This window comes from Rhinolophus ferrumequinum, chromosome 21 (assembly GCF_004115265.2).
Source record: "Rhinolophus ferrumequinum isolate MPI-CBG mRhiFer1 chromosome 21, mRhiFer1_v1.p, whole genome shotgun sequence".
Classification (NCBI taxonomy): domain Eukaryota; kingdom Metazoa; phylum Chordata; class Mammalia; order Chiroptera; family Rhinolophidae; genus Rhinolophus; species Rhinolophus ferrumequinum.
In genome coordinates this window covers 34,169,555-34,193,620 of record NC_046304.1, presented here as the reverse complement: position 1 = coordinate 34,193,620, position 24,066 = coordinate 34,169,555, and the positions used below count along the sequence as shown (strand labels likewise).

General features: G+C 45.6%; 1 protein-coding gene across 2 annotated transcripts in view; it reads left to right on the top strand.

Moving 5' to 3' along the window:
- Positions 1-6,898: 6,898 nt before the first annotated feature.
- Positions 6,899-24,066, top strand: part of IGF2BP1 (insulin like growth factor 2 mRNA binding protein 1) — a 34,760-nt gene continuing 17,592 nt past the window's right edge. Inside the window, exons 1-2 of one of the 2 annotated variants that reach the window (XM_033090899.1) lie at positions 6,899-7,389; positions 8,595-8,655. In XM_033090899.1, coding sequence (XP_032946790.1) covers positions 7,215-7,389; positions 8,595-8,655 — 236 coding nt within the window. In that variant the 5' untranslated portion in view covers positions 6,899-7,214. The remainder of the gene's footprint in view (positions 7,390-8,594; positions 8,656-24,066) is intronic. The other variant, XM_033090900.1, reaches the window with a different exon arrangement.

Genomic DNA, 24,066 nt, shown 5'->3' with positions numbered 1-24,066 from the left:
TCTGGGTCATATGTTAGTTCTATTTTTAAAATTTTGAGGAAACTTTTCCATAGTGGTTGCACTAATCTGCAATCCCACCAACAGTGTCCAAGGGTACCCTTTTCTCCACATCCACACCGACACCTGCTATTTGTTGGTTGCTATTCTGGATGTAGATTAATGAACCTTTTGAATGACTGAATTTACCTGTATTTCATCTGATTGTGGAGTACTGTATTTACAAAACAAGAAAGAAAAAGAAAAACGGAAGGAAGGAAAGAAGGAAGGAAGGAAGGAAGGAAAGAAGAGAGGAAGGAAGGAAGGAATGAACGAAAAAGCATTTATAAGCTGAACACGTTTTATCTTATCACACTGACCATGTCTTCTCAGATAGTACCAAAAGATAACCTATTTAATACATATTTTTGGACACCTGTCAGCACTGTTGGACCCCCTGGGTGATTTATAGTTTTTGACCTCAAGGATTTGATATATAAAATGCTGGTAACAAAATTAGCTATAGGCAACATATAATACAGAAAAATGATATAAAGTAGTAAAAGTGGCTAGTGACAATAAACACTGAGTACAGGGATGCAGGAGCTCTGGGGTCTGAATCACCCTGGGGTTCTCAAAAATGTAACAAGTTTCTCGTTTTGGTGTATAAAATAATTCAAGCATCTCTGTATTCTTCCACAGAAATAAGTTTGAAGTGACATTAATAGTGGGAGAGGAAGAAGAAAAAGGGAAGGAGTGAAGAAAAAAAAGTTTGGCTAGGTATACTGATTAAAAAGAGGGAAGAAATGGGTTGAGGGGCAGAGGATCCCAAGAATAATAAAAGGGGGGAGAGAAGTAACAAAGGAAAAAGAAAAATTGAAAAGAGGGTAAAGGTAAAGGGGGGGAGGAAAGGAATTGACAGTGTCGGGAGTAGGAGGAAAAATGGAGGAACAAAAGGAGGGGGGGAGGGAGAGAAAGGGGAGGGGGAGGGGCAAGGAGGAAGAGGAAGATAGGGAAAGAGATCATGAACCTCATTTCAGAGCAATTTAGAAATAACTCTAATATTTGTTCCCTACACACTTCATAAGCACATTTTAAAAATGAAAAGAAAATTATAGAAACCTATTCAATAATTTATCACATGACTGCTGACCAAAGACTTTCAGGTTATGTTTAATAATGGAAGTTGTTTTAATAATTCTTAAAAATTTGAGGGTGTTTATGGGTGAGGTGGGTGTACCAAAACTCTATATCCATTATTAACCCATGAAAATCAGAAATCATTTTTAGAATTGTATCGGTTTAGTTAAACAATCAGTTTATTTTAGCAAAACAACATACTATTAGGCTGTGTTCCTTTTCTTTGTTAAACTGATTTGTTTTACAAAGACAGATTAAAGTGTTTCTAATGAATATTTTGGTAATGAAATATTAGTAAAACAGTAAATGTATTAATTTTTTAAACTTAAAAAAAAAAATCCCCTTAAGCACTCTAAAATATTTGAGACAGTTCTTGAAAAAAAAAAATTCCTAACTAGAAACAGGAGTAAAACCAATTAATCTTATCAGGAATAAAACTTTAAACATGCAAACAAATGCTTTCGAGTTAGAAAAATTCCTTTAGTCTTAAAACACATAGATGTATGTAGCAAAAATCGAATTAACCTCCATGCAGTTTAATGTTATAATTAATTCATTTTGAATTAAATTCACTTACATCCTTAGAAGATATGTAGATTTAAAGAACAAAACTGTCTTTTTATTTTCACTTTAAATAATATTTAGGTATGGATTCTCTTTTGTTGCTTTTTACAATTTGTTTTATTTCTTAAAATAACATTTATTTCCTTGTCTTTCCTTGAATTGTAAAATTTCCACTTAAATGTACCAGTGATCTATTTTGCATTTAGTGCAAAATAGGGACTAAACAAAGTTGTTCATTATCTTTTAAACAAATACTTTTGGACTGAAAAAATGCAAAAGGCAGTAATAGTGTAGTGTGAGGAATGTTATTGACCATTTATTTTACATGTGTCAATAGGGGCTAGTGTGGTGTAGTTTAATTTACTAACAAACTTAATTTGGAAACATCCATTTTTTTAAAGTTTATAAAATAAACTACTCCTTTTATTATCTAAAAATTTCTACCTTGCAAACCTAAGCCAAAACAAAAAAATTGAGCAGTTTTGTCACACACACTGTGTGACCCATAGAAAAACAAATGATTGTTCTTAAAGTTCTTTTTTCTCCTTGAACCTCTTCTATTTCTGGAATACACACATTTCTTTGTAAGATTTTAAACATTAAACACTTTTGAATGATACTTTGAAAGAGGAAGTTGTCCTTTTCTGCTGCTTATAATTTTCTTATATTTTATGGGTTATCTTAGGCACATAATTATCCTTATTTATTTGACAGGAGAAAATGCTACATGTGCTTTTAAATTTTGACTATTTTACAGTTTTTCAAAATTTATAGTCATCTAAAAGAACCACATTAAAACTTCAAGTTGCAGGAAGAAACAAAATATCCCAGGGCAACAACAATGAAAAAAACAAGCAAACAACAAAATAAAAACCAAGCAAACAAAAAACAAATTCCTCTTAAAACTTTGAAGTCAGAACAGTTCTCAGGAAATGATAATTTTTATTTTTGTATATTTTATAGAAACTATAATTTCATTTAAAAATTATGGTTCATTAGAAAAATAGAAAAAATTCAATTTTAATGTATTTCCCTTCTAACTGCTTACCAATTGTTTTGTGTCCTTTCTTTTGTAAAACAGGCTAAACTTTTAAAATAGAAAGTCATTGATAAATGTTAGATTTGAAATGCAATATATATTCTGGGGATTTATCCATAGGAGCTAATCTAAAAGGAAAAAGTTATATGCCCCCCAAATCTATTCAGTTCCACTCAGAAAAGTAAAAAATTTGATGTAACATATATTTTAAAATAACAATGATTAACTTACACCTCCTGAAATGAATGCTACATGTTTGTTAAAAATGATAGTTATGAAAACTTTGAGGCAGCATGGGAAAATGCTTATGGTACAACAGCAAGGAAAAAATTAAGATATAAAAATAAGTAGACAAAATAGAAAATATTACAAATCGACAAATATTGGAAAGAAACATTTAAAAAATAAAAGTGAATTTTTATGACTGGTGGAATTGTTGATTTTTTCCACTTTATATTTCCAATTAAAAATGTTATTTCATTCTCTTAAATGTTTTTGTCTCTCTGCGTGTGTTTGTATATTCACATTGAAGGAAAATGGATCAGAATCCCATCTTTAAAATGGAGTCAAGGTTCAGGGTTTCTGAATTCAGAGGAAAATTCAATTCTGCAACTAGACCAAACAAGTCTCCAGGAAAAATGAAAGAGAACAAGAAGTATAGCATAATAATTAATAATTGATAATAATATTAATTACATAAATTATTATTAAAGAAAACAATGTATCCTGCAGCTGTATTTTTAACTCTTACAAACTAAATTTAACTGATTAATTTTTCCCAAAGAAGCTGTGTAGAAAAAAAAAAATTGAAAACAAATGCAATGTTTATTAGTTATCCGTAATTAAAAAAAAAGGATGATTAATCATGGGGTCCTAAGTCTGCTCATTCCTATCCCTAACCTAGGAATGTGAGTCTTGAGAAAAATAACCCTTCTCTCAGGTTAATTTTAGTGCTGGGCTCACTCAGAAGGGAGAGTTGAAGCACCAATCACCATCACTCAGTCCCCCCAACTCCAGCCTAAAATAGCCAGGTCACTGAGACAAAACTGATTTGGGGGCTGAAAAGGTCTGCATCTCACCCCAGCTGTCTCCTCTCTCTTGTGTTCTTGCAGCCTCTGACTATACACAGAAGCCCTTGGTGGGGGAGGGGGGGTGGATTAGAATTCAGTGAAACAGCTGATTTTTAAAACGCATCAGTTTCAATTTAGCAATGGTTGGTAAAATTTTAATTTTATACATTTACATTTTCTTCTCCACAGTCATTTTTATAAACTAATTCCAGTTCACATTTAGGCTTACATATTTTTAAATGGAAAAAAAATCAACCTAAAAGTGAACTGAATTCAATTATTACTTTAAAAAATTTTGTTTCCCTTTGATTCTAAGATAGGCAAAGGTGGACTGCATTTTAGAGGTCTGGATGTAGATTTTTGTGCGGTGTAACATGTTTTTGTTTTAGGAATGAAGAGATAGAGTAGTGGTTATGTCCCCCAGGGAGAAAACCTGAGAGGTGCTTCTATTAATTCCTTAAGATTTAAATTAAATGAAGGAAATAGCACGTCAAGTTTCTGGGAATGGAACGCCCTGCCTAGTACAATCTTTCTTGTTCCCCAATATAGCAGAAAAGATTGAAGGAGAGTGGGGCTCCTATTTAGGGAAAGGCCAAGGAATACAACAGCCTTTCTGAGACTATCTTTTAGCCCTTTCAAAAGTCCACACACAACACCAAGAAAAGTCCCCAGGCAACAGACCCACACATTCTGGCCAAGATAATTTTTTCCCCTTGACTCTTAATTTTCCTCTGAATTCAATTTGCTCTGCAGTTTGTATTAGCTCGTTTTCATTTACAAAATGTTTATTGAATGCCTACTATGTGGCAGGTACCGATTCCAGCTCGTTGGATTTAAAATTATGTTTATGGTCAAGAGCTCATAGAAACAGGGGAGGGTCGGAGTGGGGGGTGGGATACAGATGTCGCCCACCTTCTTGGATAGACTTTTTCCTCTTAGCAACTAATAGCATGTAGTATTTTAATTTCTGTTGCCCCATGGAAAGAAAAAGATCGCAAACAAAAATGCGACAAACACGTGGCTGGCTAGAACAAAACGCGGATTTGGAGGGTCGGTTTTGAAGGTGGTGGAGACGGAGACACCGAGTCGGAAGCCCTCCCCCGCCCCTACGCCCAAACCCATTTCTTTGCAGCGCGCGGGGAAAACCGGGAGGGGGACAAAGGTGCGGCATGTCGTCTTTTAACTCCCGACTTTTCGAACGGTATAGAATCGTCTGGCAGAAGAGCGGTGCTCCCAAGTCGGAGTCAACTCACTGACTCTGCAAACAAATAAGAAAAAAACCCAAGGCATTCATATCGGTGCAGCCAACACGTGTTGCAGAGTCGGCTCGGGCCGCAGGCGACTGAGACAATGGGGTCGGGGACCGGGAAAGGGAGAGTGACCCCCTTTCTCACCTGCCCTCGCAGCTCGCGTGCCCCCGACAGAAAGCTTTCTCCCTCCCGCAGAACCCGGAGGAAAACCCGAGCTTCCGCCTAGTTCAGGGAGCTTCTGGCAATACTGAGGGTCCACCCCCTCTTTCCCTGGTTCCCTGGCCAAAGGGGCTCCAGGGTCCCCGGGTCGCGCTCTCCGACACCCCCTGGCGCCGTCCCAGCCCCAGGCGCTGGAAACTCGTCGGCCTGGCTGGTCCCCCGGCCCAGGATCCCGGTGGCGCGTGGAACGCAGATCCCGTTCTCTGCCGCGTATCCTGGACTCCGAAACGCGCGGCGAACTGCCCCCTCCCCCACCGCCGAGACGGGGTGCGACCGCCCACGTGTCGCCCCTTGCCCAGTCGGGTTCGTCCCTCGGGCTCTCCGGGCCGGAGGATCCGGAACGAGTTGGTCAAAGGCGAGGGAAGGGACCTGGGCGGATCCGCTTCCCCTCCCCAGGAACAGGCGGGGGGCGGACCACCGCCCCCTCCTCTAAGCTCCCGCCCCTCGCTTCCCTAGCGCCGAGCGGAAACTACCCCCTCCCCCCGCGGGTCTGACCTGGGGACGGGGGCGGGGCTTAGCGCTCGGCCCCCTGCTCTTGGCTCCTCTCCCGCCTTCCCGCCTGGATTCCGATCCTGCGCCCCAAACAAAGTTCCGAGACCCCAACCCAACGCGGGGAAAGCTGCTGTCGCTGTCCTGGGTGGAGCGGGCGGAGGGGACTCCACCTGTCCGTCCCCGCGTCGGGGCGGGAGAAGGGGACCATTCGGATCTCCACCCGGTCACTCCCTCGCTGAGACCTATCCCTTCGGTTCGCCCGGGTCTGCTCACGCTACCACTCCTTGTCCTTCTCTCCACCCTTCCCTCTCGCGGGGTCTTCCTGGGCCGGAGCCACCGGTTCCCCCAGGACCCCAAAACCTTTTCGTTCAGCAGTGGAACCTTGGGTGTTAATTTCTTTCGCCCGTGGGAATCCCGAAACCTGATTTCCTGTGGATCCCTCGTTCCCAACCGCGATCCCCCGTGTTCCCAGCCTCCCGGTCCCGCGCTTTCAGGGACCCTCGGTCCTGGGTTCCCGGAGGCGAGGGAGTCTCCCAGGGCTGGGGCAGGGAAGGCCGAGACCCCCCCCCCCACTTAAAAATCCAGGAAAAGGCGCCTTTCTTTCTAAATCGCTGGTTCGCGCGACCCCCTCCTGAAGACCCCAGAGTCCTCGGCTTCTCTTTGTCTATCTCCGCCGTCCCCCGCCTGTCAGTCGCTAGCAGTTAACCATGGTAGGGTGGGCAAACCCCCCCACCCACCACAGGAATAAAAAAATAACCGTACATTTTATCCATAAAGAGGTGGGAGATTCTGGGCCCGACCACCCTCCCCCAGCCAGGGCTGGGGTATGAGGATGAGTGGGGGCGGGGCGCCTCCCTAGGGGCCAGATTCATGCAAAGGGGGAGGGGGCAAGTGAAGCTTCGGGAACGCAGCCCCCCACCCGCCGCCCAGTTGACTCAGGGGGTGAGTTGAGTGCCCCCCACCTCCGGCGGGAGATTGGTGGGCTGGGCCGGGCTGGAGGGCCTAAGGTTCCGGAGGCGTCGGGGGTCTTCCCCTGCAGGGTGGGTGGGGGCTTTCACCACGTGGCTTCGCCTTTTTTTTTTTTTCCGCTCCATTTTTTTTTTTTTTCAAGTCGATTTTATTTAGAGGCGGCGCCAGGGCGGCCGCGGAGAAACGTGACACACCAGCCCGCTCAGAGGGGTTTCGGACAGAAGGAAAGAAGCAGTGCCGCGTCGTCCACCTCCCAGCGCGCCGCGGGCACTTCTCCCGGGCCTCTCGAACTCCTCCGCGACCTCTGCGCGCCCTCTGGCCGCCCTTCGCGCCCCCGGCTCCGGACAACTTCAGGGGTGGGGTGCAAAGAAAGTTTGCGGCTGTCGCCGCCGGCCGCCCGCCCGCCTCTTGGCCTAGGAGGCTCTCCGCCCGCGCCCGCCCCCGCCCTCTCGCTCGGCCTTGCTAGGGACCGCGTCCCGCCCCGAACCCGCCACCATGAACAAGCTTTACATCGGCAACCTAAACGAGAGCGTGACCCCCGCCGACTTGGAGAAAGTGTTTGCGGAGCACAAGATCTCCTACAGCGGCCAGTTCTTGGTCAAATCCGGCTATGCTTTCGTGGACTGCCCCGACGAGCACTGGGCGATGAAGGCCATCGAAACTTTCTCGGGTAAGAGTGCTCCCACCTCCCCGAGAAACCACGACGAAATCCCCGAACAACGGAGACCTGCGCTTCTCTTTTCCGTGCCCGCCAACTGTGCTCTCCCACCGGCCTGCGGGGCTTGGCTTCAGGACCCACCCATCACCCACCTCCTTCGACGCCCCCACCCTACCCCACTCTCCATCCCTACCCCCACTCTTTCATGCCTACCCCCACTCCCTCACCCCTACCGCGCCGTGGAAATATTCGGCGTTTCCTCACCCCTTCCTCCCAGTCTCTGGAGGCTTTAGTAGGGTCGTCCCGTGACCCCTCCCGAAGGGGCGGGAGCCCCAGTGGCAGTAATGGGGGGGCGCCACTGAGGCGACCCCCGTCTGGGCGTTATTTTCACGTCGGCCCCTCGCCATCCGCGCCTGGACGCCTTCTCCACCCCATGAGCACCCCTGGCTACCCTTCCTTCGCCTTAGGCCTTTCCAGGCAGGGAAGGGGGCCCCACTTCATTTGCTATCTCCCGGGTTTCCGTGGGGACTGCAGCCTTCGGGCCCGACTTGAGAGAGGGGGTCCCGCTTCCCGCCCAGGCCCTGTAGGTTGAGCCATTTTGATTTGAAAGTGGGGCGTGAGCGGGTGGCGCGGTGGCAGCGGCGGCGGGTCGCCATGCTGCTTCCCGAGACGCGAGGCTGGGCGGGGAGGCGCGCGCCGCGGCCGCCAGGGACCCTCCCAGCGGTCCGGGCTTCGCTCCCCAGGGCTTCACCTCCCGACCGGCCCGACAGGTGACCGCCAGGTCGCCCGAAGCCCTCTTCTTTGGCTTGACGGAAAAATAGTTTCGTTTAGTACCCCCACACCCAACACACTTTGGGAGAAACAGGGGCCCTTTCTCGGCCCTTCTCCCCACATCTGGGAGCCGTGTAGGCAACCCGCCCACACAGACGTCCTCACACTCCTCCCAAATCCAGCTCCCAGAGCGATCCATGACCCAATTAGCCCCAGTGAGGCAACAGAACAAAATAAAAATTAAGAAAACACAATAATGAGTTTACAGACTCCACCATTCTCAGAGCGACCTTTTCGCATCCGGCTGCGAAATCCACTGCCTGGATTCCTAGGAAGGTCTCAAATCCCAGTAACTCCTGAATTACCCTAATGTCTTTCTCCTTCCTTTTCCCGCTCCCCACCCCTGTTCAAGCTCTTATATTGCCCCCCCCCTTTTTAATCTTTAGGGAAAGTAGAACTGCAAGGAAAACGCCTAGAGATTGAACACTCCGTCCCCAAAAAACAAAGGTAGGAAAGAGCTCTTCTCTGGGGAGGGGGACAGCCTGGGGGCCCTAAGAGGCTGTGTCCTGGGGTCCATAGTGTCTCCAGTGGAAGAAACCCATTTCTGGCCTTCCCACCCCCAACTCCGGATGTTGGGGGCAGGGAGGGAAGATTGGCTAAGATCTTGTAATGGGTGGTTTACAGCTTGTAAAAAAAAATAAGCTGGGCCTGGGGTGGGCTAAGAAATCTTACTTGGAAAAGTAAACTGGGAAAAAATAGGGGAGAAGCCTTGTGGAGTTTGATTGAAGTGTGAGGGGCCATTTTTGTGGGGAAGCTAAAAGTCTCCAAGAGTTTAGACTCATGGACATTTTTGCAACTTCCTAGCAGGCCTCATTTTCTGATTTTCTGTTTCTTCCCACCCTTCCCTTATCATAATTTTTAAGTGGATGTGGGGGGTCCCCTTTGACTCCCTTGGGGAGGTAGAATGAGTTCCTGCTCCCAAAAGAATTCTCTTATGCTTGTGTTTTATTTACATAATATTTCTGCAACAGGCAAGGACACTAGTATTTTCAGACTCCTACCCCCAGCCCCTCATATCCCACATCCTCCCCTCCCAACTGGATTTTGCAAAGAATATGCTTTGGCTGTACTATCCTTTCTGAGCCCCCACCCCCTTTCAGTCCATTGTTACAAGGGGACCATCTGGGGTGAGAGCTTTGTGTTCAGGCTGTGAGCTGGGGCTCTTTGGAGGGTCTAGAACTTCCTAGATGAGTGGGTGTGTGTGTGTGTGTGTGTGTGTGTGTGTGTGTGTGTGTGTGTGTGTGTGTGTGTGTTTGTGTGTCTCTCTCTGTCTCCGTGTGCCAGTACTATCCTCACTTCAGCAAAGTGGGGTACCTCTGTCATATCCCCAAATCTAATTCATGGTGGATTTCAAATCTTTTCATTGAACTCTGGCTGGGAAGTATAAGGGCAGAGTATTTCTGCTTTCTGAAATCTGACTTTAAATGTGTTGACAGTGCACTTTCCTCTCACGTTGCAGCCCCCAGTAAATCTTTGATTCTCTCACTCCCCTACTCCCCTCATTTCAACTGGAAACTTGCTGCATTTCAGAACAGTCCTTGGCTTTTCTGAGTGGGAAGGTGGAGGTGGGTGGCTGTGCCTTTTGGAGGCAGTTAAGAGGATCTAGAAAGTTTAACAGGAGGAAAAATCTAAATCTATTTGTTCTGTGGTTTAGCTTGAGATGTTTAACTTGGAACTATTGTATCTATAGATGATCAATATGGCTTGTAACTGTTTATAGAGCTTGTGATTTAACATCCAGTGCTTGAAATACTGTTATTGGAAAGGCAATTAGAGTTAGGGATAAAGACGCAATCAAATCGGAAGGAAGAAAAAAAGTCTTATTTATTATTTTGAAACATTTCCTGGAGATGGGAATAAGAGAAAAACATTCCCTGACACCAGTAGATTTATTGAGAAGATTGTGGACATTGAACTGAAATCTGGGTGTTTGAAACATGTTGAGAAATATCCAGAATAACTGGAATTCCAAAATATGTAGGAATTTTTTTTCTTTTGCTCTTCACCATGGTTTAAATATTAAAGGGAATGAAGTGAAAAGCAAGAGAAATAGCTAAATGTGATGAAATGGAACCCAAAATATTTATATTTTAATTGTCATGGTGCTCTGTATTTATGGATCTTTTCCCCTAAGCCATCTGCTTGCTTTCAAGCCATTTTTAGGCTCCTTGTTCCCTCCAAAAGGCATTACTGAGGGCTCTTTTGAGTTGGGAAGGGGTGGGGTTTGTGAGAAGAGAGGGTACAAAATCTGACTTTCCACACCCATGTATTGAATTCGATCTTTTGTGTGTTCTCCCCTTCCTGAAATAATTTTTGAGCACAAATATTGAGTCAGTATGTTTTATTTTACTCTTTGGGGGTGGTGGTGAAAAGGCACTTCATTTTTCTAGAATGAATCAATTTTTGAAGTTTTAGGTTTTAAAAAAGTTTGTTTTCATGAAGTCCATATACTCTATCATTTTGTATTCTTTGGGAAAGGATGTTGTGGTACGTGTTTTTAGTCTGTCTGAAAGTATTTTTTCAGTTGGTTTGTTACTGTCTTTTTCAATCTCATGGATGTATAGGACAGGAACTAGTTAATTAACTATGACTAATATTTTAAGCAAAATGAACAATTGTGCATATATATTTTGTGTATATATACTCTTATGTTTTCATTGTTAAAAACAGAACTCTATGCACGTAGTTCCAAATGAATTAATGACTTTAAACGTTTCTAAAACATTGGTAAAAATTGAGCAAGCTAAATGGTCCTGGTTTTTGTTGTTGTTTTTAGAGGGGGGAGTCGAACAAAAGATGATATTACAGTAGTTAACCTCTGAATAACCCTGATTTTGAAGTATTAATATGTTCTAACTTTGTATCTATTTGATAAATATAATTTGTACCTTTCAAGAACCTAAGAGAGGACAAACACTATACATTTAAACTGAACGATTTGAATTTTTAAAATGGGTGACATTAAATTTCTCTGATCACTTCCTCTTAGTCAGTCAGTGTTGGAATTTTGGTCAATTTTGGCTTTTTGTTGAGAATTTGTGTATATTCACTGTCAAATATTAGGACTGTAACAGAGTACAACCAAAAGCATTTTAAAAACAGTTGTGGAGAGGGTTTGTATTATGTGTTTTATCCTGAGAGACATAAGAGTAGTTAAGGTAAAGAGGATATACCATCTTAGTCGTGTTTTGGGAAATGACTTGCTTTTTAAGGAAATTAAACTTTTGCTTCATTTGCCACTGTATGTGCCTTTTTCTAGAGGAATGTGACCTAAAGATAGCATAGCTACTGTCAACTGGTGTCATCAAAATAAACGGTGTTGCTGTTAAAAAAAAAAAAAAAAGATGTACTGCATTTTTCTCGGTCAAAATGTATTCAAGTTCAAAACTTAATTTTCTTAGGCAGGTTAATGTGGTGGGCTAACACACTTTCCCTTAAATTTCCAACTATTAAAAAAATTGGTCTCATAGCCTTATAAGTGTAAGAACTCTCAGAAAAGAAAGTGTTCAAATTTTATTCTGATTTTGCAGTTTAATTTCTGAAGTCAGCAGCTTTAAAAAATCTTTGAAGGGATGCCTTATAAATGGCAAAAGTATTTTTATGTGATTTGTGGAGGCTCTGAAGAAATAATTGGATCACTAAATTTTTTCGAAACAAGCAAAAATTTTTGCCTTCAGAAATGGGTATGCCTTTAGAGAAAATTGTTCTTTAGGGCAGAAAATCAATTAATAGAGGAGTTAAGAAACAAGGGAATGAAAAAAAAAAAAAAGAAGGGAATGTCTTCTGAAAAAAACAACAAAGGAGTAAATACTGGAGTGGAAGGATTTTCAGGTACTTTAGTGGTTGCAGTCAGATGTACCTTTTAACAAGAAAGTATTCAACAAGTAAGTTTAAAGTAGAAACAGTTTATGACACTTTTAGTAAAGAGGTTTTCTTATGAATATTAGGTTAGTTTTTTAGGCTTTAAGTAATAAAATGGTTGATTCTTAAAAATTTCTGCACTATTTGGAGGAAAGGTGGAAATCAGTTCACTCTCCCCATTTTAATTTCCACCTAGAAAGTAAACTTTACAAATTCATAAATTAAGTTTTTTTCACTGCTAGAGAAATCCTTGTTATTTAGTATTCAGTATTTCAAGGTGACTTTCTTAAGGACAGTGGTATTTCACTATCCTTTGGAAGAGTTGTTAGGTTTCCAGAACCCTTTATTTTCTGACCCAAAGCAGAAAGATGAAATTTTACTCCAGTGGTTTCCCAGATGTAGAACTTTTAAGTAAAGCAGGGGAAGAATTGTAATTCCCATCCACTAATTTATTCAAAGTATAGTTAACTCTTTCAAATGTAAAGTTTTAATGGTACAGGTTTTGGTGGAAAGAGCAAAACATTCTTATAATTATGTTTTAGAGATGAAATACATGACATTAGCCATTGGAAGAATTTTGATTCAAAGGTTCTGAGCGTCTAATCTTTTTAAATTACCTTAATATATGTCATTTGAATCTGTTTTATGTGTTTGGGTACTTTTAAGACTCATTTTTGACTTTGTTTATTCTAGACTTTAATGTGTAACAACCGCTTGACAAAGATACCATTGAGATGGGCTAGTGAGTATACAATTTTAAACGTTAAAAAAAATTCAGATCTGGTTTAGTTGAGTGAAAAGGGAGACTGCGAATGTTGTTTGTTGAAGTTTAGGGGTTTGTGTTGAAGAGATATATATCGGTTATATCTGTGTGTGTGTGTGTGTGTGTGTGTGTGTGTGTGTGTGGCATTGGTGTTGATATTAGAGTAAGTGTATGAACCAAAGGCGTTTGAAGAACAGACATTTTGCCAGCTTTTAGAATTTAAATTAAGTCTTACTCTCTCCCCATCCTCTTAAAAGATTCATTAAATGTGGCTAAAGTCTGCCAGAAAGTGCAGCTTAGATTTTGGGACGGGAGTGTTAGAGAAAAGGGGAAGAAAAAAGGCAGCAGAGGAGATTGGAGAAATCAGAGGAGTTGGTCCAGGGTTGGAAATTCCAGACAGGGAGGAGAGCGAGCGAGCGAGAGATGGGGGTTGGGGTGGATTTCCCGCTTCCCTTTTAAAAGAGAAGCGGCGGGAGGCGCACAGCGAGCGACCCACGGGAGAGGCGGTCGCAGACACCAGGTTTAGAAGACGGGCGGTAGATTCAGAGGAGGGCAAGGCCATTTTTGCTTGCGGACTTGCTGCCTTCCCTTCCCTTCCCCTTTTCAAAAAGCAGAGAAAGTCAGTCGCGGCGGCCGCTCTGGAGGCGCTTCCTGGAGAGCCCGCGCCGGCCCGCCTGCCCTCACCCTTCCCCGCCCGCCGCCGCCCCAGCCCCAGCCTCTCAATCTCTGCCCGCTCTGGCTGGGGCCCCCGCCTTCCTCCTTTGAACAAGCCCCTGCCCCGGAACATCCGCAGACCTGGGTCTCCGAGGAGGGCTTCCTTTCCCAGGGTCCCCGAGACCCCAGGCTGTGGCGCGCCTGCAAACAACCCCCAACGCTGTAGTCCTGGGAGCCCCCACATCCCCAACCTTGCCCTCATGGAGAGTTCTCATCAGCTCACAGGCCTTCCCAGCGCCCTGCTGTCTTACAACCTTTCCATTCTAAGGCAAAAACAAGAGGCTGGTGAGAAAATGTGAAATGAAGAGGCAGAGGAGAAAGAGTGGCTGAGGGAGAATTAAGAGGATGAGAGAGGTGGTGAGAAAATGGAGGTACCTGTAGCTGTTGCCCTCTCCCAGCAGCTAGGCCTCTTCTCTTGGTCATGGGGCATAGAACCTTGAAGAGTTCACAGTGCTAAATAATCCGTAATCTTTACAGAAAATGGACTGTCTCCATGTCCCAAAAGCTGACTGAAACAATAACGAAGGGAGTAGTAGTAACCAGAGAGGCTCTGGGCAATTTGATTCATTATTGTAAAAGACAACAGGTTCTCCAGGTGGCCACTGGCTAGGCTTGGAAGATCTTTCTCAGGGTCTCAGCCAGGGTTTGGCTCCATGTTAATATAAAATTTGCACACCATTTCCACCTGTGCTGAGCACATTTCCTCTCCCTGCTCACACCTTTTAAAATGCTTGTCAAAACAAAGTAAGAAAACGTCTCTCCTCAAAAACCGTGGACTCAAGAAAGTGTATGCTTGTTTGGTTACTGATGAAAGTTTAATCTGGCTAGAAAATGATCATACAGGACCTACAATAACCCACACCATTGGAAGGAGGCATTGCTAGCAAGTCAACAGATGTTCGGTCCCCCGTATTCTAACTCCATTTTAGTGGAAGAACTTGGATGTCCCCTCAGATTTTGTTCAAAGGAGACTACTTTTTAGTGGGTGGAAGGGGTCATCCTAGTATTGAAAAAGCTAGAGCCAGCCAGCTTTGTAAGACCTGCTTCTTACCTTTGCAGCATAGTAGGTTTGCAATAGTGAGGAATGAGGGAACAACAGGCTTGAACAAGCTTTCACCTGAAACAGACCTCTGAAGTAAAATGTGTGGATTATGGGTAAATCACAGGGATAAAAGTAGGTCTGGACCTCAACATTTTAATGTAGTTGGAGGAAACCTGGTTGCAAAACACTGAAATGTAACTGTATACAGAACAAACACCAGAAGTGGAGTCCTATTGCAGAAGCCCAGGCTTTCCAGGGTTTGATGTTCTGGTCGTGTGATAGAGAGTAGAAGAGCGTGGCTATCCCTCAGTAAACTGCTTTTGAGTAAAGCAGAGAGCAAACAGCTAGATGACTAAAATAATTTTTGCCTGCATTTTCAAGACTCCTCAGGACAAGTCTGATTATTAGACAAGTGGCCTTTTGGTGGCTAAAGGCATATAAATGACCTGTCGGGATGGGTGGGAACTTCGCTCAAGGATTAGGGGAGGGTTGTGGAGAAAATATCTCAGAGAGGAGGCAGGAGAAGTAGAGGATCTCGCCTCATTTTCTCTTCCTCCCCACCATGTATGTTCCGTGGATTCTAGTCAATCCTCTCAGCATTTCTTTAGGATTACAGGGTTAAGGGAAACTTCAATTTTTATTCATTTTGAATTTGTTTCAGTTAAAAAATTAGTCCTTCATTCAGATGTTTTGGCCATTTGAAATGGAAAATGTTAACGCTGAGTGCAATTTGATTGGGTAGTTTAGCTTCGTTGATTGGATATAGTTAGAATCTTTAAGAGGAGAAATCAGAGAATTCAGAAATTTAAAAAACTATGTAAAGGTTGTTTGTGGGACCTGCAGAGTTCTTTGGCAAAAGGAGTGGGGAGGACTCAGAATTCTTTAGGACTCACTCAGAATGCTTCAGGAATTACTCAGAATGCTTCAGGACTCACTCAGAATTCTTCAGGAATCATTCATAATTTTTCGGGAATCATTCAGAATTCCTGAGGCTCCGGATCGGAGCTCTATTAGGTCAGTCTCGTGACCTGCCCTACGTCCCTCTCTCAGTCCACTGCAGGAGTGTGGAGGAAGGTTCTCCCAAGAGAGTTCAGTGTTTAAAATCAAGAGTGTTGCAGTCAGGCAGTGATTGGGAAACTGGAAAAGTTACTTAACCTCCTTTAGCCTCCATTTCTGTACCGTAACTGGCACTATTACATATTAGCTATTATTATTTGTTTTAGGTATGGACCTCTCTGCCTCCTGTTTTTGGACTGCATTGCAGCTTGGCAAATAGCTAAGGAAGTATACTTTTGTTAATTTGGCATGCGCTCTGTATGGAACGGTGATGGATGGGCAGAGTGAAGGGGCTTTGTGTGTAAGGTGCTTTGATAACTACCTTATGCTGTGTCTCTTACCCATTCTCTCAGACGAAAGGCTGGGAGATACGGGGCAAGCATGGCCGGGGATGCTGATTGTTCTCAGGGGAATGGGTCACATATTCCTATTGTTGATGCCCTGAACCTGGGCCAGGTTCCTAGCTGAAATTTCATGGTTTGGGGCTACTGTTGAAGGTGCATGTAGGGTAGGGACGTTGGTAAGAGAACCACCATAATTCTGCAGATGAGGTAGGTGTTGTAAGAATTCAGGCTGAAGGGGACTGTGAGTCCTTTTGGGGGGTCTGAGGGAGGTAGAAATGGGAGCAGTTTCCCCCACTTGGTGGGAAATGGGCATGTTTTTGTCTTAATGTTCTGCTCTTGGTAAGGTAACAAAGTAGGCATTCAGAAGTTGGGGATCCTTGGAGACCTAGGAAGTGACAGCATACATTGTTCCCTATGCCCTTCTGGGGAATGGAGGCAAAGCTACCGTGGCCTCACATCCTTTCCCTGGTCCCCTGGACTGGAAACAGTCTCCAAAGATGGAAGGTAGAACCCCCACCTTCATGTCCACTTCCTCTCTTCAGCCCTCCCTGCCCAAAGGGTGCACACACACAACACATACCCACAACCACTTTCGACATCTCATTCCAGGCAAGGAAGATGGAACCTTCTCTTCGTGGGGTGGGGAGGGGAAGGGCTTCTAATCGGATGTGGGTTTTGGCCATTTAACAAGCTTATGACTTTAATCAGTTACTATAAAGGGTTTTACAGTTAGTTCAAGCGGAATGATGCGTGTTGCCTCTTTTCTGGAGTGGCATTTGGGATTGCTTGGGGCTCTCAACTTGCCGTTAGGTACTCTGAGGAGGAGAAAATGAGGGGAGACAGGAACTGAAGTGGGGGCTGTTGGGTGGAGGAAACTTGTTGAGGATGCCTATTCAGTTAGAAATATTTATTCTACTTCCTCCTCTAGGTCTCTAAGTTGCTTGGGAGGAGAAGTCCAACTGTAATAGAGAACAGTTGTTTTGGCAGGATTTGGGACAGAACCCTAAATTAAAGGGCAAAGATAGTCCTTCACAGACCTGGCTGTTGGTGGTGCAGCAAGGACAGGACATAATAGGATGTTGGCGGGGCAGGCAGCGGGGTTGAGAAGAATATTTTCTTTTGCTCCTCTTGAAGAGTATCCACTTCAGCAACTTTTTATCCCTGTAAAAGAAGGGAAAATCTAGCTGACAGAAGTTATTTTATCTAAAGTGTTTTCCTCCCTATGTTTATTTCCATTTGATTTCAAAGTTGGCTGCTGCCGCTGCTGCGGACTTTTTAGAATAGTGATACCTTTTCAGAAGAAGATGGGAGTAGACAGGAGGTGGAATCAAATGACCTTCACAAACCTCACGTGTATCTCCGTGAGATAATCATTCTTTCACTTTCCTACCCTTGCCCTTCACTGATCATCTTGAATAAGTAGTTTCCTTTCGACTTCTAACTAGAAGAGGGATGATGCCTCTTCAAAACATCCCATGGTCAGCAACTTGAGCTTGTGTGTGTGTGTGTGTGTCTTTGCTACTCAGTCGTTAGACATTTTTTTGGGGGTGAGGGGGTGAGTCTTATATATTTACAACTAAATTCCATGTCAGGAAATATTTAACAAGGTGGTATGGACTTCTGTGATACCTTGTGTATTGCTGCAAGATTGGTACCTCTAAATTGTCTTGATTTGTTCATTCACCCACTTATTTTTATATTGAGAGTCTATTGCGTGACATGCCCTCTGCCAGATCTGAGAAATACAATCAGGAACAGGGGAAAGACATTGGTCTTAAGGCGGAGATGGAAGGAAATAGTTTTATCAGATAACTTTTCTCCAGGGGCTTTTAGATTTTTTTCACTATATCCTTGGTATTTAAAAATATTACTTTCAATGTGGTAAAAATCATATAAAACTTACTGTCGTAACCATTTCTAAGTGTACAGTTCAGGGATATTGAGGACGTTCACATTGTGCAACCATCACCTCCATTCATCTCCAGAACTCTTTTCTTCTTGTCAGCCTGAAACTCTGTACCCATTAAACAAAGATACACCCCCCCCCCGCCTTTAAATCATTGTTAGTTTTGCTTTTTCCTACATAGTTGTCACTTCTTCATCCTATATAAAATGGGAGTCTTCTTATCTCTCCCCTGCATTCAATATTAATTAGTTACTGGGTTTTTATTTAGCATTGTTGGGTCTTTTTCAGGGTGGAGAAAGGAGATACAGGGGTTGAGAGAGGGAGCCGCACAAAAGCGGTAAAAGACAGAATCCCTACCCCCTCCTGCAAATAAAAACTAGATTCAGGAAAAGCTGTGAGACAACAGAGGCCAAGAGACTATAGTAAAACGAGAGGGATACAACCTCAGGAACTCTAAAATAGAGGCGGGAGGCTTTGAGCTAAGCTGTTTTGGAGGAGAGGCCGAAAAAACAGAGACTTGGATTAAGGGAGAGCATTGTGAACTGACAGGGAGGTACCGTGTTTCCCCGAAAATAAGACCTAGCCGGACAATCAGCTCTAATGCGTCTTTTGGAGCAAAAATTAACATAAGACTTGGTATTATATTATATTAAAGACCCGGTTTTATATTATAGTAAAATAAGACCAGGTCTTATATTAATTTTTGCTCCAAAAGACACATTAGAGCTGATTGTCCGGCTAGGTCTTATTTTTGGGGAAACAAGGTATTTGTGGGAAGACAATTTATCCAGAAGAGAAAGGGATGGCATGGCAGTGGGGAGAGGCCGTCAGGTAGGTAGGGCAGATAGATGTCCCTGTTTATTTCCCTTATTGAACATCTTATTTGCTCCTGATCACTGTGCAATGTGATGAGGGTCCAAAGATGAGTTCTTTCTATAGGGAGCATTTATTGGGAACATTTATTGAATATCTATTCAGAGCTAGTCATTGTTAACTTCAGTGAATCCCTGTAAGAACTCTGCAGGTCTTGTCTTAATCTACAGAAGAAACTGAAGCTTTGAGTGGTTTAAGTAACTTAGTCAACCAAAGTCATCCCTTGGATAATAAGTAGTAGTGTTAGAATTCAAACCCAGGCCTTTCAACCTCCAAGGCTGAGCTCTCCTTACAAGGTGGGAACCAGGTTATCCTCGATACCCAAAGTTGAGTCTCGAGCTTTTATTTGTGGGCAGAGCATAAGGTTAGCAAATAAAAACACACCCAACATTAATTTCTCCTTGCTCCAAATCTCTTTCCTCCCCAGGTGTTTCATTCCTGCTTTGCATTGTATTTTCCTCCCATTTCTGGGATTTTCAGGCAATCTTGAGTGGTTGAAGAAAACTTCCCTTGTCTAGGTAGCTAACATGGGAAATGGGAATATTCTGCTCTTGGAAGGAAATAACCCATGAGAGGGAGCTGAACCAAGTGGGGGCCTTGAGTGCGGTTAGGTAGAATTCAGGGATCACAGCCCGTCCTTTCCCCAGATGTGTAAACTGGGATTTGGTGTCAGTGTCTTTTCTTGGGCCTCGTTTCCTCATCTGAATTCTCCCCATCTCCAGAAATCTCATGAAATAAGCTGGTTAAGTATTTTGAGTTTTACGAACCTCCATCCTTTGGCACTTCTGTTAGGCACCAGGGCTTGGAGCCTTTGGCTGATTTTGTCGTCCCCGCCCTTTTGTTTGGGTTCAGCCCTGGGGTGGGGAAAATAGGAGGTTGGGGGGAAGGGCAGGGACAGAGATGCTTCCCCTCTTACCCTCCTCCTCTTAGCTGGAAGGGTCAAAGAGTTGACCTTTGTTCCATTCCTACAGAATCATAATTCGTAGTTCATACATGTTGAGGAGCAAGAACCCAGTTATCTTTCCTCCACCCTGACAAGCAGGAACAGGCTTCAGGGTGTAGTGACAGTTGCTGGCCAGTGTCACCTTGGTCTCGTCACTTAACCCCACTGAGCCTGTTTTTTGATCTGCAGAATGGAAATAGAAATATTCTCAATTTCCTGTGGTTGTTTAGAGGCTCAGTCAACCTCTTGTTCTAGGTTCATAGGCGAGTGTGGTTGTAAAGAAGTACTTTGTAAATTCCATCAAGTCCTGTGCAAATGTGAGTTATTAATAATATTATTAATTGATGGCACCCCAAAAGGGCAGACAAAGAAGTGCTTCTCCCTCCCAGACAAATGCCCTCCTCTGCGTGGGGGGAGAGTATGACTTCCCTATAACTTTGCCCCGGGGGCTCCCAGAACGCCCTGGGAGGAGGGTCTTTTCTCTCCAGGCCCGGAAGGCCCTTTGGTTCAGTGCCCCCAGCCCAACCCAGCCCAGCCCACTGCACTCCCAGGCCTCAGTTCCTGCCTTCTCAGTGGGAGGCCTCCCGGGCTGGTCCAGCCTCCTCCCGCAGCCCAGCCGAAGTCTCTAAGGAATGCCGCCTCCCGGGCCATTTTCTCCCCTCCTAGCTTCTGCGGCCCCACTTCCAGCCCCCTACCCCCAACCGGTTCCCACTTAAATGCTTGCAGGCCTGTTTGCAGGCGGGAAGCCCCCTCCCCCACAGGACCACCTCAGTCACAGCCCTGACCACAGGGAGGTCGGGTCTGGATTTACTAAAGGACCCCGGAGGGGGAGCCTGCCCCTCTCTGGCTGCCTGGCTTCGCTGATGGGGTCGGGTTTCGGCTGGTGGCTCTGGAGAGAGAGACAAAGGGCAAAGTCCTGGTCCCCACCCCCACCCGGCAGCCCCCGGCGTGTGTCCCCTCCCCCTCTGGGCCCTGCGCGGGTAGCCGACGGCCCAGGGGCCCAGCGGGACCGCTCGCAGTGAGTCAGGGTACCGAGGGGGTTCTGGAGGCAGAACATTCTAGACTGGCAGAGTCCTACAGCAGAGGGGGGCCCTAGGGGCATCCACTGTCCCCCTCCCTGTGCAGTGCTGACTCGGCCCACCCAGCGGCTGGGGTGGGAGGGTGAGCGCTCAGCTTTCCCTGGGTTAGGTGAGAGGGGCTGGGGGAAGGGGCGGCCCACGTGGGGCACAGGCCAGCCGACGCCAGCCCGGCCGCTCAGCTGCTCAAACCTTCTCAATTGCCCGTTCATGAGGACTCCCCTCCTCCCCCGCCCCCAGCTGCCAGCAGCCCTCCCCCACCCTCAGCTGCTGCCGCCCTTCCCAGGCACCCCTTTCTTTCTCCTCAGTTGCCCTGCCTGCTCCCGCTTTCCAGTGGCCTCCACAGTGAAAGCTATGCTCGCAGCCTTTGGTCCCCTGGGCTGTTAGCCTTGTCCCCTGCTCCTAGCCAAGGATGGCTGAGAACCATCGTGGGAGACGCCATTAGTCCTCCCAGACAGGATCCCTGGACTGGGGAGAGAAAGACCTCTATGGAGAGGGCCTTATGCTCCTTTCCCAAGGCGGGGCAGAACTGGGGATGGGTATTCCTGTCAGAGCAGAGTTGTTCTGATGAAGAAGTACCCCACTAGGAAGAAACAAACACCAGCTTCCTGAAGTTTCTGACCACCAACAGGTCTTTGGCAGCTGGAGCGGAGATGATGAATCTCTTGAGGTTGTTAACCTCATGTTGGAGGGCTAGGCCAGAGCTCCTTTCCACTGATAGGATACATTATTTTTAAATGTATACGGGGATACATTCTCATCCTTTCCCAGGGAACATTAGATTCCAAGAATTACTCCTAACTCCCAGTCTTTTCCTCAATGCAGAATTCTGAGTTGCAGAAGACTGATTTCTCTTAAGGCTGGTCTAATTTCCTTTTCCTTGCTTCTGAGAGCTGCACCTCAAAATCCTTGTCTTGAGCTGGGCTCTCCAAGCTTGCCGTTCCCTCCTGAGGAGAGTCTCAGCCTCTCTCCATTTCCTAGGCATGCCCATGATGTTTTTCCACTGAGCGCCAGGTCCATCTTCAGCCAGGTCCCTGGGTCTCAGAGTGCCAGACCTTTTGGTTCTTAAGCTTAAGATGTTGACATCTCCAAGGAGCTGGGGTGGGGTGGGTGAGAGCAAAACCAACATCTCTGGTGAGGCTGGGGCAGGAAATGGTCTTTGAGCCCCTCTCCACCCTCTCCACCGGTCTCTCAATTAGAGCCATTAACCTCCCCCACCCCCAGGGAAGTTCCCAGAAACACTTCCCACTGCCATCCTGCGGAGGATGGTGAGCAGTGGCAACTGCTGGTAAACTCAGTGGTTAATTTCTTCCCCACACCACCGCTTGCCTTCGCATTTGGTCACTTCCATTTGTATAAACATGCTAAGTTTATGCTGATGGTTCCCACCTCCCCAGTCCCCCGATGCCCTTTTCCTCCCACTTCACGTTGTGGAGCTCACATGGCCAGCTACCACACAGGTGAAAGAACAAGATTCTAGGGGGAGAGCACAGTGGAAGGAGGAGGGAGTGGCAGTTGGCCCAGGCAGAGTTGGGATTTGGAAAGAGCTCCACTGACTCAGAGCTTCTGTTTTGGCTTCCTTTGGCGCTGCCCAGATGGGCAAGAAAAAAATGCGTGCTCTCTTGTCAAACCATTTATTTCCGAGATGAGCGAATTGAGCAAAGTATTCATCTTTGAAGTTTGCTTGCTCTCTAACACTAGTTAGCACCTTTCCACTCTGTATCACACCATTGCTTCCTTCCCTGTCCCAAACCTCGGTGAAATTTTGCAAGATCAAATTGGTGAGTACCCTTTTACCCTGCTAACAAATCTCTCTGACAGTCATCCAGCCGTATTATAGTGTAGTTAGCTTTTCTGTAAGTTAAATCCTGTGCCCAAATTGGAGCCGCATGCCGTCAAAGCCAGTTGGCACGCACTTAGCCATACAGAATATGGGCATCTTTCCTGCTGCTGACACTGGGGCTGTACACTTAGGCTGTGTTAACATTTCTTGTCATAGAGAAAGCAGCGAGGTTTGGCGGCGTGAGCATAAATCACCAGTCTGGGAGGAGAGCTGAGATCTAGTCCTACCTCAATGTTGCCAGGTCTCTTCCCTTTTGGCCTCAGTTTCTCCATCTGTAAAATGAAGGTGAATGTTTAGGACCCTCTCAAGGCTTGAGGCTCACACCTCTCCTGCCTTATTGTGTGAATCTGATTTCCTTCAACTGGGAACTTCTAGTGCCGGGACTGTGTGTGTGTGTGTGTGTGTGTGTGTGTGTGTGTGTCTGTGTTCATGCAAGAAGCTCAGTGATTTCCCCTGTTCCGACTCCAGGTAGGCTAGGAGCATATTAAATATGGTATGGAGCCTTCAAAATTGGGGGCGGGGTGGGGGGTAGGGTTCATCCCAGAGTCTTCTGTAATTCTGTAGACTTGTTTTTCCTTCTGCTTGTCCCCAGCCTTAGCGCAGGAGTTGGCACACGGGACAGTATGTGTGTGCAGTGCATATTTAAAAGACCATGTTCACAGACACATTCTAGTCGTGTCCCTGTCTTCAATTCTCCCCCTCCCCTTTGGCGTTCTCCTTGGTGGTGATATCTGCTCGGTCTGGTCCTGCACCTTCTAGTAGGTCAGTGGTTTCCTTTCCAGCCCCTACCCTGCCCATCAATCCACCCAACCGCCCGCTTGCCTGCCCCCCGGTCTGGCTGCCCTGCCTCTGGATCAGCCTGGCACGGAGCCCTGGGCATTGGGCCAGCTCCTCCTCCCCTCCCCAACCCCTCCTCCTTTCTCAGCTATTGCCGTGCCTGGAGCGTGCCAGGTCCGCCCCCTTCAGAAGCTTTCTTGGACAATTATTTTTTTCCACCTCTCCATGCTATAGGGGTAAGGAGGCTGGGTGGGGAGGAAAGACTTGAGTGATGATCTTATGGAAAAGGCAGAGGTTGGCACGTTAGGACATCTTTTATGTGTGACTTCCAGCTGGGAAAAACAACTGGGAAGGGAGCCAGCTCTGGAAGGGTGCTTCTACTCCTGTGTCAGCCGCAGGGGACTCTCTTGTTGAGGAGTCAACGGGGTCACCCACTTCTGAAGGGATCCAGTGGACTGCCCACCTCCACATCCCAGTTCGCTTTGTCCATTCCCGTCTCCCATTCCAAACCAAACTGGGGTCCCCTGCTGGACTGTAAACTCCATGAGAGCAGGAGGCATGCCTGTCTTCGTCACTCTAGGCTCTGCACTGTAGCGCCGTGCCTAGAACCAAAAGACAGACATGCAGTGGGAGCCACGCCTGTAAGTATACAGTTTTAAT